The 14,515-nt window shown below is 48.0% G+C and overlaps 1 protein-coding gene across 1 annotated transcript; it reads left to right on the top strand.

The window, feature by feature from the left end:
* The first annotated feature begins 4,874 nt into the window (after positions 1-4,874).
* LOC146207258 (uncharacterized) lies at positions 4,875-12,113 on the top strand. Its single transcript, XM_084576463.1, has 5 exons — positions 4,875-4,905; positions 5,049-5,089; positions 6,684-7,008; positions 8,568-8,836; positions 10,890-12,113. Exons 1-5 carry the CDS (start codon positions 4,875-4,877, stop codon positions 12,111-12,113), a joined length of 1,890 nt encoding a protein of 629 aa, XP_084432589.1.
* Positions 12,114-14,515: the final 2,402 nt, after the last annotated feature.

The following is a 14,515-nucleotide window of genomic DNA, read 5'->3' on the forward strand; positions in this document are numbered from 1 at the left end:
AAGATTGGTGGATGAAGAGTAGAAAGATGACATAGGGTTAGAAGCGTAGAAATAAAACAAGAAAAACAGCAACCGAAATGATGAAGTAGTTGACGAAATGATAGCAGCATTCAAGATGTAAAGGGGGGAAAAAACAACTCGGGCATGGTGGCAATTGCCGCCACACCGTTTCAAAGCGGACGCTCTTATATTCCATTCATCCATCCACGTTTCTGAGAGTTTTGGAGGTGAGATTGAATTTTATTCTGTGGCCTGATGGGGCTGGCAGTACTGCCTAAGTAGCCTAGGTGAAGTGCATGCCAAGAGTACCAAGGGCAGGGAGCGGGGAGGTGCGACGCGGGATAGAGGAAAGCGCTTTCTCAGAACGTTGCAAAAATGTGAAATTTTGATTTATGTGTGAACTTCCTATAAGTTCTTTCTTTCTTTCTTTCTTTCTTTCTTTCTTTCTTTCTTTCTTTCTTTCTTTCTTTCTTTCTTTCTTTCTTTCTTTCTTTCTTTCTTTCTTTCTTTCTTTGCGGCTGCGACACCAACCAGGTATCCAGGTGTCCACCCGATACAAAGAGATTATAGCAAACACTATCATCATCAGCAGCAAAAGGATGCTGGCGAACATGACCGCGTCTTCTCGCTTGGGGCGAGTGCAGACAGGAACAATGCCTACATTTGCGAGGGAAGCGTGGCGTGATATGGTCCATAGGGTCACGAAGAGTCGGACACGACTGAACTGAACTGAGAACATGCTTAGACTTTACGTAATTATAGCGCAACGGTTCGACGCGACGAGTCGAATTTTGCGAAAACGTCGTTCGTGGAAAATTACGTGCAACGGACTCCTTCGCAGTTTCGCCTGACTAGTCTGCAAAAATGGCGGCCGAGAATCTTTCGCGCATGCGTAGGCGTTACTGAAAAAGTCTCCATTGCAATAGGAACCTCTTGAGTGCAGGTATGTCACTACTAAAGAGAACCTTGTGCATGTGGCTTTTTAGGCGTCCGCAACGGAAAAAAATCCCACCCCTCCGAGGACCTTACATGGGAACCTCCCATGGCGTAGGTATAGCCAGCCTTCTTTTTGTAATAAACCGAGGCGGCTGAATAACAACTAGACAAGAAGTTGTTGATGATCTTGTATAGTGAAACGGCTTCCCTTAATTGTTGGTAGCAGCGGCGGCTTCGATCGCTCGTTCAGTGCAGACTTTTGCTCAAAAAAAAAAAATTAAGTTGACCTCTGGTATGCTTTAGGCTGCAATGACATGCCTGGTTTCACACGTAGTGCATCCCTAGGTATTCATCAAACTGCTGGGGCTGTATACCCAAATATGTTGCGGGCTATTCCATCACGCACGCATTTGTTAGTGTACATACGTTACACCTGCACTCTTCCCCTTTCTCCATGCATCGTTGTTCGGAATCTGTGCACTTCCTTGGAGGTAGCGGAATATGACGCAGAAGGTGAAGCTAGACATAAGAGCGATTTGCCATAGCAGGAACCAACTTGCCTCAGCCACTGAGCACGCGTAGTGGTTTCCTGAGTCGCTTTGGGACGTTAAACCCCACAAACCAACCGAGCACGCGTAGTGGCAAGAACGAAACAAGGTGCGACGTGCTTACCCAGGAGATTCCCCGTAAATCGGTATATATCTCTGCTACGCTAAATTTCACCCATGAAACGTTCAGGGCTTCTCAAAAGTTCCGCGACCACAGGGCCGACTGTCCAGCAGCATAGTCTGCCACTTACTATGCCCACGAAGCTACCACGGTCCTCACACGTGAGGTTGAGACTCCTATAAACCGTGCGAAGATATCCATCTTTTGAGTTTATGCACTCCGCTACGAGGCTGAAACGTCCTCCGCGGCCTAGGGATGCTTTATTAACTGTGTACACGATTTCGTACACTGCCTCTTGAAAGACTTACTGAAAACGACTGCGCACCGCCGCTGTTGAGCACAATTTTTACGGACAGCATAATCATTTTGAACACTGGACGTATTTTCTTCTTTTCTCCTTCTTATTTATTTATTGGCATTTTTTTTTTTTTAAGTTGAACGCGCTTCTTCATAAGTCTATATTGACAAATGCATACTGATAGATGCATTTCCTATAAGGACGAATCAGCATGTTGGGCATACCCTCTTTATAAAAAAAAGCATGTCCAGCACTTTTACACGGTTGAGAATGCTCCTTTCATTTCCCTTTTCGTACCTCCAACCCCGGAATATTTTGAAAATCGTTTCGCTCCCACCCATCCTTTCTTGTCTGTCAAGGACATCCAGACACACCGCTCTACTTTTCCCGATCTTATCTGCTATCCGAGATAACACGAGAGCTTTTCAGGAAACAAAAAGAGCAAAATGTAATGACGAGAGCTCGTTGTCGAGAAGACGACACCAAGTCGACAGCGACGACGAGCAGACGTGCAAATCGTCTGCAGGCGTCCCAAAAGTGCCGGAATCGGGTCAAGATTATCATAGGCGGCGGCCATTGTGATGCACATAAGGAGGGGACGTGAGTAGGGGGGAGGGAAGGTCCCCTTTTGTTTCCCAATCGCCGCCGCCCCGACACAAGAGCATGCGGGGACGACAAAAGAGCCGCGAAAAAGCACGACGCGTCGCGTACGCGCGCACAGAAGTTCCCGCTGCCGGACAGGGTTTCCGGCTGTCCACTTCCGCCAGCCCCGCCGGGGTCGTGCACAATACTGTCCGCTGCCCCGCAGTCCAGGCCACCCCGGGTCATTAGAGATGCCTGCCCTCGTCGCGAGAGCGTTTACGCGCTTCCAAGCTGACTCGCGGGGTGGCGTTTTGGTTGCGTAACCCTGCTGTTGTCATGCAATGAGTCGCTGCAGCCTTCACCTCCCAGAAGCGCCGACGGCATTGCCTCTGCCGCTTTTCTTCATGCTAAACGTCAGATAACGTGGAGATAGACGCAGGACAAAAAAAAAAAGAGGACGTGTTGGAAGAACGCATGAACCATGGTGATCTCTCCAAATATCACGGCTCAAAACCTGCAAACAATTTTAAGCATTTAGTGTTGTTTACCGTGCCTTGCGTGCTCCCCGCACAAATATTAGCAAAGCTCGTTGTTCCCGCAATATTGACAATAGTACTTGGAGAAAAACTTGCCGTCCTGTGAAGGCCTGGGCGCTTTCTCGCGTTCCAGTTCGCGCAGTTTCGGAGCGTGTGACTTCGAGGGGTTTTTGTCCCTTTTGTTGAGTGCGAGTCATTCGCGATAAAGGGGAGAAACCAGTGATTCAAAATAAGTCCTACACCTTTCTCACGAATGCGGACACAGGTGCAACCCGTGAGGAGGAGAGTTATTCGAACTCACTCACTCACTCACTCACTCACAATTTTTTGAGACTAGTTCGATGACGCTTTAGTTAGTCGCTGCTATCTGCTATCATATTTGTATATAATACAATTACATTACCGCCTCGCGTTATATCGAGATGCGCTGTCCGGAGACACTGTCGTTCGCTGGAATAGAGGGAAATGCTGTTCCACATGCAAGCGATTGAGCGAGCTCAGCGGCGAGCTGCAGCGACACAGCAAATAATTTCCAACGTGTTGGAATGCTTCGTTTTGTCCGCTTGAGCCACTGCGACAGCTCAAAATAGGTTTTTGCGTCGCCGCAGCACAAATTGCTAGCGTTCCCGCTTCCATGTGAACAGGCTTTAACTCTGAACAGGCTTCAGATAATTTCTCCTGTTCTTTTTTGTTTTGTTGAGACGAAAACTGACACTGTATGCCTGATATCCATGAGTTCAAACGTTTTAGGAGTGCGGGAGTTGTGTTGTATGCTTATGGGCCTGTATACAACAAAGGACTAGGACGTAACAAATGACGAGACATTCGAATATAAGCAGAGTCGAAAAAGAGCACGTTTTCTCGCGTCCATTGAATCAATCTAATCAACCCCCCTCAAATACTTATGTTAGAGCAGGGAGCCGTATTAAGAGACAGTGTCAAACTCCCCGGGCATGAAAACTGAAAACCTAGCAGCTGAAAAGTATTTATGAAGAACTTACAAGTTCGTTATCTTTCTCGTATCACCGAATGTAACACACCAATGACAAGTCATTTTTCAAGTGACTAGTATATTTTCACTGTTATTACTATAAAATTCATTAAGCAATTATCATGTTCCATTTTTAATGCTAGAGCGTTAGTACCCTAATGTCGAAAAAGAAATTGTCCGGTGGTGTCAGCGGCGTCGACCGTTTGAAGCTTCGCAGCGTCAAAAAATAAGGACCATGTCTCTGGCAGGTGCTAGTTGGCAGGTGACGTGGCCGAGAACTGATTGGTCAGCGGTGCGTGTGACGTCACGAGACCGCGTGACAATGACCAAGTTGGACCGACCTGCCAGCTACTACTTTTATAAGAAGGGTGAGCTGGGAATCGGACGCACTGCTACCCTTGCACACCCGTTTGACGCCTCGAAGCCTGTATAGAAAATTCACAAGCATGCTTCTGGCAAGTGATAGTTGACAGGTGACTGCCGGGCACTGTGTGATCGGTGATTTCCGAAGAAACTATTGCCACTGCGCAATAGCGAGCATTAATGTCTCTCTCATTTCTTTTACATTGGGATAGATAATGATATGATATATATATATATATATATATATATATATATATATATATATATATATATATATATATATATAGCATGCTTCAGAAAGCTTAACGCTCATGCGTGTATGGAGCATGAATTTAATTGGATGTCTGTAGTAAACTTCTATGTGCCATTAAAATAAAAAATGCAATCTTTTGCAAGGCCCTCTCGCTTTATTAAATGAATCAAGTACCACGAACGGGCACATATTGTGCAACTAACGGGTCCTCTTCCTTTCTTTTTTTCTATTTTCAGAGCACTCAACATGAGACTCTGGTTGAGTGTGATCCTTTTTGGTGAGTAGCAGCACATTCGTGTATTCTTATAGCTTCTCTTTGACAACTTCTTTGACGCTCGTTGCTTTATCCATTTCCTGTTGACGTCAGAGCTATGACTAAACCTTTTTTGTATGTGTGTTTTTTTCTTTTTCTTTCATCAGCTTCGCTGGCGGCCCACCTATCTGCCCGGCCACCAAAGAGGGTAAAGAACATTTTAAGTTCACTCTAGAAGCTTCTACGGCTTCAGTCACATTCCAGCAGAAGTCGCAGTACTCTGAGCCTTTTGAAGCGCCTGACAAAGCTTGAAACGCTTGTAGAACAGCGTGGCATTAATTATGAAAACAGGCCATGCTTTCCTGTTGAATTTTTATCCTCAGCTCTACCGCCATGCAATATTCAGAAACGAAAGAAAACGAAGAGCTATCAGCCGGCGTAAGAGAAAAAAAAAAGGGGGGGGGGCGGCGGGGGGGGGGGGGGGGGCAGTTACTTTGGTACTTTGCAGTAGAGGTCACGAAAGCATGCATATATCCGCTTACGGTATTTTCATTAGGCTGCAAATAGGGTAGCTGGCAAACCATGCACAAGTGGAGTAAGTGACAGAGGCTCAGTTTATTAGATGACGGTAGTGTACTTAGATGCACTGTTTGGGCACAGATACCCTGCGACTTCGAAACTTTCAATAAAGTGGGCGCGAGCACCCTCAGGCGCACAACACTTTTGTTCATGCAATTTGTTTGACCCTGCCTGGAAAGCTGGCTTTACTATATGCAGGTCTGCGCTGAGGCAAATGCTACGTGATAGAAAGACCGGAAGGAAGGGTTTGAAAGCACATTTAGTGAAACTGCTGGTAAAGCGGTCGCAGTAGTCAAGAAAAAAAAATAATAACGCGGACACGTTCAAAAAAATAAATAAATAAATAAACGGGTCATTCACAAAGCAACATCCGCAGGTCAGCGGGTCGCTTGGGCGGGTGAGAGGCTCTTGTGTGGAGGTGCGAAAGGGCGGGGAAAATGCTGGTCTGCGCTAATTTCTCTCGTAACAGCTTTATTCGAGCAGTGACGTACCAAAAGGTGTAGCTAAGTGCGTATTTTATGATAAATCACAGCAATGGAAGCGCTGAATCGATGCGTGGAATGCAACTTGTCGCATCTGCATCTGAGTAAGCGTTATTGCCAAACATTGTTTTATGTATATCCCTACATCAAAAGTGTGAATCATGTCTACCCTGATTCAGCAATATATTCGCGTATTTCACTTAAGAAAGACGTAAGAAAAAAAATGGGTTTCAAACTTGTCTCAGCCACAAGGTAAGTGTGAAAGACTGTGAGGACTGGGCACTCCCTAGCCTTAAAGCAAGCAACCCGGTAAAGTTTCTAAGGACAGAATAATTTCATGTCGCTTTTGTAAACTGTGCTTCATAGTAAACGTTCTAAATATTAGGAAGTTAATTCGGCAAATGATTTTGTCGTTAAAAACACCACTCAGCGACTGTAGCTGATGTGGGCAGTGCTATGGGATTAGTATGACACCGCAATACTCGCCGGCTCTATCCCTGCAGACATGGGGGCCTGACGCGCTACAGGAGCTCTACTGCATCATTTGGCGCCAAATCCTGCTTTATGCCCAATGGACTCTAGGCGCACCAAAGACTGCGCTTCTAGATGGGCCGACAGTACTTGAACATATTACCTCAAAAGTACACAAACTGAAAGTGGCATCGGAGCACAAATAGTGGATATATGATATAAGTGATATTACATTACGATCACAAGTCGGCCCCGTCTCACGCCATGCAGATAGCCCGCCAGTCACGCGGCCGTGGCGGCGGCGGGAGCAGCTATGCGCGTCCTGACGCCGGAGGTGGGGGCGGAGGCGACATCGGTGGCACCGACTATGGTCCAGGACCCGGTGTCACCTTTGACGACAACGTGGGACCAGATGTAGACCTACCGGCGCCGGGTGGCGGTCCGGGACCCGGGTATCAACCAACACCAGGCCCGGGACCTGCTCCGGGACCCGGATATCAACCAGCACCAGGTCCGGGACCTGCTCCGGGACCAGGATATCAACCAGCACCAGGTCCGGGACCTGCTCCGGGGCCCGGATATCAACCAGCACCAGGTCCGCGACCTGATACACATAGCTTAACGTTTACCACTACTTTGCCGTGCTGTGTGGACTCCCTGGGCTATATAAAAAAAAAGAAGAGGGGAGGGGGCTCCTTCAGGGTAAAGTAAAAGACTGTGACGATTTTTTTCCCGGTTCTACTTTATTAATTTGCCCCTTGCAAACAGTTAGATTGTTATGGCTTGTTTGGTATGCCTTTTTTCCGGTGCTTCTCTCCCACAAAGCGATATCAGAAAACAGTAACATTCTTGACGCCCGCGGAGTATTTGGAGCGTTTTTTTAACGACGTAGGGCAACAGGTTGTGCAGTGAAGCCGATGAAGACAGGGACTTTACAAAAAAATAAAACTCGGAAGGTAACAGAAACCTAATTTATTACCTTCCTCTTTGTCAGTGCCCTTGGACGCTTTGCATTTGTGTCACAGAACGACGAACCTGATCACATTCAACGCAATGCAATCGCTCCAACGTGCACACCAGTGTAGCGTAATTGACAAAAGTATCCAGACAATAGAATTGGTTTCTTAGACCTTATGGCGCCTTTTAAGCTGTAAATCTTTGTAAGGCAAAAAAAAAATCCTGACAAATCTCCCTTTTCAAGACCTTTTGGTTTGTAAGGGTGCCGTTAGCATTCTGAGTTCGCTTTCTAAACTTTGTTCTGGCTGCTCTTGGCAGAATTAATCTAGCTCCAATAAATGAAAGGCCCCATCATAGCCATTATTAGCTTTCGAAAACATGAGCTTCCCTTCCAACTCGGTTGTTACCCCGTCTCCCTCGCCATTGCATTTATGTCAGATCTAGCATGTAGGTGTACATGCCGATCCCCATAAGGAAATTTCTTAATTTTCAACATTCTGGCAAGAAAAACTGTTTTGGTTAATTTATCATGAACTAACTGATTGCCTAATTCTATTTATCGAACCTCCACTGTGCGAGAAATATGCATGTGCAGTGTATCAAAACCGAGGGATCAACGACGTGATGAAAGGCTCCGAATTACTTAATTGCACACTTGATTTTTTTTTTCGCGTACGGAAAACATGTCAGTATGATGTGTATTTTCGCCATTTGAAGCCGGGAACGAAACCGCCAAACTCGTCCCAGGAGCGGGAATATGGGAGAGGGGTGTGATAGGAGGTCCTTTCCCTCTGCAGGCGAGAAATTTTGCCGGAGAAAACCATGCTGGGTCTCATTTTACTTGCTAAGAAAAATAATAAAATAAATGCGCCATCCAAATAGGACCATCCATCCAAGAGGGACGCATAACTCCACCCTGCCTTAGGCTCAATGGCAGCACACCATATCCCCTGAGACACCACAACAGAGAACTTGCAGGTGTTCTGCCTTATTTTGCTCTGGGGCAATAATGGCTCTTCTTAAAGAGCTCTAGATAACAGAATTACAGTCAGTGTATAACGTAATGAAACCATCGGGAATGGCGCAAAACTTGACAGAAACACGAGAAAAAGACCCCGTTAAAAAAAAACTGCTTAATGAAACGTCGCGTCCACTGAGCTTCTGCAACGTGTGCGATAACTAGTCTACAATGCGTAGGACCGGGACCTGCGCCCGGACCGGGTCCTGCACGTCCCACGCCAGGTGGTCCAGGTCCTAGCGGTGGCGGCGGCGGAGGAGGAGGAGGCCATGACGACGGCCAGTACCACGGCCACGACGACCACGGCGAGTGGCGCCTCGAGGACGCCATTCCTGGCACACCCGAGACGGACTACCCAACCTACACCACTATTCCCCAGACGAGCTTCGACTGCAGCGCTCAGGAGTTTCCGGCTGGATACTATGCCGACGTTGAGGCGCGGTGCCAGGTACAAGATGAAAACTTGGATTTGGACTTGTTGGTTCATTGTGACCTGAATGTCGTCATCATAATTGGCAGCCTAACTATGCTTACTGTATGGAAAAGACCTCTTTCAGATGCCCGAAATTACAAGTTTTGTACCAGCTGAGATTACCGTAAGGATCTCCACTATCCTCAGGAACAGTTTGTTATCTTGCTTTTACATTATCTCCTTGCGCATGCGTATTTGTTATTGATTTCAACTAATATAATTATCTAACATATGTCCCCTCTTCTAGTCTTTCAAGCTACATATTTGTAAAAAAGCGTAAAATGGCTCAAAATACGAATGCGAACAAACATGATAATAGACGGGCGTCGACAGGTCCCTTGAGTGTTCGTCCTTCTCTTGTTCCGTTTTACCTCCTGAATGAGATACAAACGCTTGTATTCGCCACAGCGCACTTCTCAGCAGAAATCAAATGCCACTTTGCCCTCGATATTAACTGCCACGTAAGTGCACCACGTAATAACGCCTGAACATCGAATATCGAAACCTTACATGCCCTGGCAGCAGCAATCCTAAACTATAGTCCCGCAAGGTCTGACACAAGCTATTTCTCGCCGCCAGCGAGTATGCATTAGATCGGGCATCATATGTGAACGCATGTTCAGTTCAGTCGTTCAGTCGTGTCCGACTCTTTGTGACCCTATGGGCCATGTCACGCCACGCTTTCCGGTCTCTCACTATCTTCCTAACATCACATAACTTCATGTGCAGTGCCTCGAGGATGCCCTCTAACCATCGCGTTCGCTGCCTACCCCTTCTCCGGCGATCCTCAACCTTTCCCAACATCAAATCTTTCTCCAGCGACTCCTCTCTTCTCATCAGATGACCAAAGTAGCTGAGCTTTAACTTTAGAATTTGACCCTCCAATGAGCAGTCAGGGTTTATGGTCGACAATATCGACTGATTTGATCTTCTGGCAGTCCAAGGAACTCTCAAGAGTCTTCGCCAGCACCACAATTCAAACGCGTCAATTCTTCGGCGGTCAGCCTTTTCCACAGTCCAACTCTCGCATCCATACATCACAACTGGAAAGACCATAGCACGAGTTATACGGATCTTGGTTGGCAGACTAATGTCTCTGCTCTTTACTAGGCGGTCAAGGCTAACCATTGCTCTCTTTCCCAGAAACAGGCGTCTCCTAATTTCGTGGCTGCAGTCTCCTTCCGAGGTAATCTTGGAGCCCAAGAAGAGAAAATCTGTCACAGCTTCCACTTCTTGTCCCTTGATTCTCCAGGACTTGATAGGGCAAGACGCCATGATCTTTGTCTTTTTAATGTTCAGTTTAAGCCCAAACTTCTCACTCTCTTCTTGTACGCGCATCAGAAGTCTCTTGAGTTCCACTTCACTTTCTGTCATTAAAGTGGTATAATCCGCATATCTAAGGTTGTTGATACGTTTTCCAGCAATCTTTACTCCAGCTGAAGACTCGTCCAGACCGGCCTTCCTCATGATGCACTCTGCATATAGGTTAAATAGGCAGGGTGACAGTATGCAGCCTTGCCTCACTCCTTTCTCAATCGGAAACCAATCAGTAAGACCATGCCCAGTTCTGACTGTGGCCTCTTGTCCTTCATACAGGTTCCTGAGGAGACAGATGAGGTGAATTGGAACTCCCATCTCTTGGAGAGCTTGCCACAATCTGCTGTGATCTTTCGCTTCAAACGCTTTCGCATAATCAATAAAGCAGAAGTAGATGGGTTTTTGGAACTCTCTTGCTTTTTCCATGATCCAGCGAAGGTTGGCATTTTGGTCTCTAGTTCATCTGCCCTTGCGAAACCCAGCTTGCACGTCCGGAAACTCCCGATCCACATACTGCTGCAGCCTACGCATGTACTGAACCTTATTTCCTTGGCTTAGACAGAGAGACAGTCGCTCCCTTTCAAATGAAGACGGTCATTGATTCATATTTTTCATAAGCAAAAAGGACGCAATTACGCTCAAGATAACGATTACAGCCTTGCCTGACGCAATATCTATCCCCTTAACCTTTTCAACAATTGCATCTGTACAGGTGTTCCACATCTGCCAGTCCGACGGGCGCCGTGACGCGTTCCTGTGTCCCGTGGGCACCATTTTCAACCAGCGGTACTTCGTCTGCGACTGGTGGCAGAACGTCAACTGCGACGAGGCACCTAATTACTACAACCTCAACGGTGACCTCTACAAGCCAGGCCCATCGTGGAGTCCCCACGGCGGTGCACCACCTGCCCCAGGCTACGGACCAGCTCCGGCGCCCGCTCCGGGACCTGGAGGCTATGGACCAGCTCCGGCGCCCGCTCCGGGACCTGGAGGCTATGGACCAGCTCCGGCACCCGCTCCGGGACCTGGAGGCTATGGACCAGCTCCGGCGCCCGCTCCAGGACCTGGAGGCTATGGACCAGCTCCTGGTCCAGGACCTGCGCCGGGTCCAGCACCCGCGCCGGGTCCAGCACCACGTCCAAGACCCGCACCAGGTCCGGGTCCAGCACCACGTCCAGGACCAGCACCAGGTCCAGGACCAGCACCAGCCCCAGAGCCGGGAGACTACGACCAGGAAGACTACGACGCGCCGGCCAGAGGCTACGGAGGTGGAGGAGGAAGGCGGCGCGCCAACTTGGCTCAGGCCAGCGACTGGAATGCTGTGTACTACTACGATCAACCCGAACAAGAGCGCGCCGAAGCCAGCGAACAACGCAGTGTTGAAACCAGCGAACAGCGCAGTGCCGAGGCCTATGAACACTACCACAGCGCGGCCAGCGAGCCTCACCACAGTGTTGCCAGCGAACCGTACCAAAGCGCGCCTACCGAGCAGCACGACGGCGTGGAACGAGAGGACCACCAAAGTGCAGCCAGCGAGCAACACCCGCGCGCGTCTGCTGAGCACCCCACCAGCGCGGCCATCGAGCAGCAGCCCTACAGTGAGGCCAGTGAGCAGCATCATAGCGCAGCCACTGAGCAGCATCACAGCATAGCCACTGAGCCGCATCACAGCGCAGCCACTGAGCAGCATCAAAGCGTAGCCACTGAGCCGCATCACAGCGCAGCCACTGAGCAGCATCACAGCATAGCCACTGAGCCGCATCACAGCGCAGCCACTGAGCAGCATCACAGCATAGCCACTGAGCCGCATCACAGCGCAGCCACTGAGCAGCATCACAGCATAGCCACTGAGCCGCATCGCAGCTCAGCCACTGAGCAGTATCATAGTGTGGCCAGCGATCAGCGCTACAACGTGGAACGAGATTATCAGCCATAAGATTGAACCGAATTCAGAGCTCTCGCTGGAAGTCCCGCCCATGCACGGGCTCAGAGAATCGCCGGACCTTCAGGGTTTGACAGCCTTGACTCTTTACAAGCGACTAATTCCTCGTAGTGTACATTTAACGGGCAGTACAGTTCAATATATGGCCACCGACGATCCTCGGTGATGCCCGTGGGGGAACCGGGCTTTCAGGGAAGCTTTGCTCCCGGGCTGCGTGCATTGAATTGCTTATGGCCAGTAAGAGCAAGGAATTAACAGAACCGGTTCGATTAACAAGACACGTTTGTCGCTGCAAAGTTCGAGGTACCGAAGGTTACTGAAATCCGTAAACAGATGAATAAGAAAGATTAAAACGTCGCAGTTTACGTACTTTTCTAATAGCGCGCATCTATTCGCTCAAGAAACATCTTTATACATTTGTCTCTCGTTTGGCAGTTAATGCTGCCAGTGCCAACTTGTATCTGTTCAGATTGGTCCCTTCAGTTTCCTGAACCGCCCCGTTCGTTCCCTGTTTCGCTGCAATATCACTTGTGCTGTCTGACCGTTGTTCACATGTGAAATCAGCGTAACTTTGTAGAGTTATGCGGCAATCACCACATGACTTCGTGTATGCGACTTGTGTTGCGGCCATGATTGAGTCTTTCGAAGCAGTCCGTGCAGCAACGATTGCTTGTTCGCTTTCTGCAGCGTTGGTTATGTTGTGGTTGGTTATGTTGTGAAGTGTGTAGACGATGCTACGTTGTATGCTTTGCGACATAGTATTCTATAGGTACCCACAGGTAGCGTAGTTCAGGCTTGCGGGTCAGCTGACATCGCACCTGTGTAGTTCTGCTTTCCCGCTTTGCTGTGTGCTGATTAGAACACTTCATTCATGTGTGCCGACCCAAAGTAAATACCCCCCCTCCCTCTCCACCAGCCCAATAATTTTCGCTCGTTTTGTTTTTCATGTTAACAGACAGCGGTGCTGAGCAGATTTAACATATATCTGCACGCCAGGTTTTCAGAGTTTACGTGACGTTGAGTTTTTTCTTATATGTTTTCATTACTAATCCGTTACTAACTGTACTTAATTGTAGTGCATTCGCATGCTTTATCCGCTGCCACGGGTCGCATAGCTGCCGTCAACCAGACCAAGCCTTCTCCTGGCATGGTGTAAAAACTAATTCCCATATCTTTATGTCACCTGTCCATAAGGAGCGCAAGCTCCGCATGGATCAGCTTCAGAGCGCTGTGTGTCTTCTGATTTCGACTCTTTCCCCAGTGCGGTCGTCGTTGTTGTTCGACTGTACGGTGAATAATGTGCATGTGCGAATGCGTTTACGCCATAACATTGTGTAATATCATCCCGTTGTCTTCGTGTGTGGATTTCCTCGTCGAGGTTACTTCGTCGGACCATATAGAACGCGCTACCGCGGAAGGTCACCGCGGTGGCTTTGCTTCCTTGCTTTGCATTGCTGCAAAAACAGAAAGAAAAGTATATATATATATATATATATATATATATATATATATATATATATATATATATATATATATATATATATATATAAACGGTATAGAAGAACCGCTTTCTCAGCCTCCTCTGCTCCTCTGTTCGTATGTGTTGTGAATAAAACGAAAATTTTCGTCTTTCCATGCGTGTGGTGTCCCCATGTGGGAGGTAATAAGAATCCGCTTTTCTCACAAAAAGTGGCGCCCTCTGGGAGTGGTTGAAAATTCGTCTGTTACTGGTTGAAAACGTCCTTGGCGCCAGCGAAAAGATATATGTGTTCTTGACAGCTACCGCCATATATCGCATACGCCTGTCGCTAATATTAACTACACATGGCTGCCGAGATTGGCTACGGCTGCGCCGATCGCGGAGGCCAAGAACTGCGCATGCGCAGCTGCGGTTGGTGGTTTGTTTTCAACCAGGAGAGAGGTGCGCATGCGCAGGGCGGCCTTGTGGAAAAGACGGATTGCGCATATTGTTCTTTCAATTACGAAGAATGCGCTCTCGTTACACTGTACATGCGTAGCAATAGCCCGTTGGCTATACTCCATTTCACAGCTGAGAACATGCAAACAAGCTGTCGTTTCGGCCCGAGGACGCGGCCTGTCTCAAAAACGGTGCTGCTTGCTTGCTTTCCAGATTACGTAATTTTCGACAGATCGGTATCCACAATCTGTGCGGCGTTTGCAAAAAAAAAAAAAAAAAAAAAAAAAAAAGAAAAAAGTACTCAAAAGGTTGAAGTATAATAAGACATACTCGGTGTAATAGCGTTCTGGGACACTGAGCTCGCGTCGTATTCAGTCAGCCCGCTCGCTCTCACGCTATGCGCGACCAGCCAAATGCTGCCAGCACATGGCTTCTACAAGCGGTCGCAAACGTGTATCCCACTTGTCGGGTGCACATG

The sequence above is a fragment of the Amblyomma maculatum genome, chromosome 1 (genome assembly GCF_055883805.1).
Source record: "Amblyomma maculatum isolate TAMU_Amacu chromosome 1, ASM5588380v1, whole genome shotgun sequence".
Classification (NCBI taxonomy): domain Eukaryota; kingdom Metazoa; phylum Arthropoda; class Arachnida; order Ixodida; family Ixodidae; genus Amblyomma; species Amblyomma maculatum.

Coding starts and splice junctions, on each gene's coding strand:
- LOC146207258 (XM_084576463.1), top strand. CDS start 4,875: ATGAGACTCTGGTTGAGTGTGATCCTTTTTG. Junction 4,906..5,048: donor GTTGAGTGTGATCCTTTTTG/GTGAGTAGCAGC, acceptor TTCTTTCATCAG/CTTCGCTGGCGGCCCACCTA. Junction 7,009..8,567: donor CGGATATCAACCAGCACCAG/GTCCGCGACCTG, acceptor TACAATGCGTAG/GACCGGGACCTGCGCCCGGA.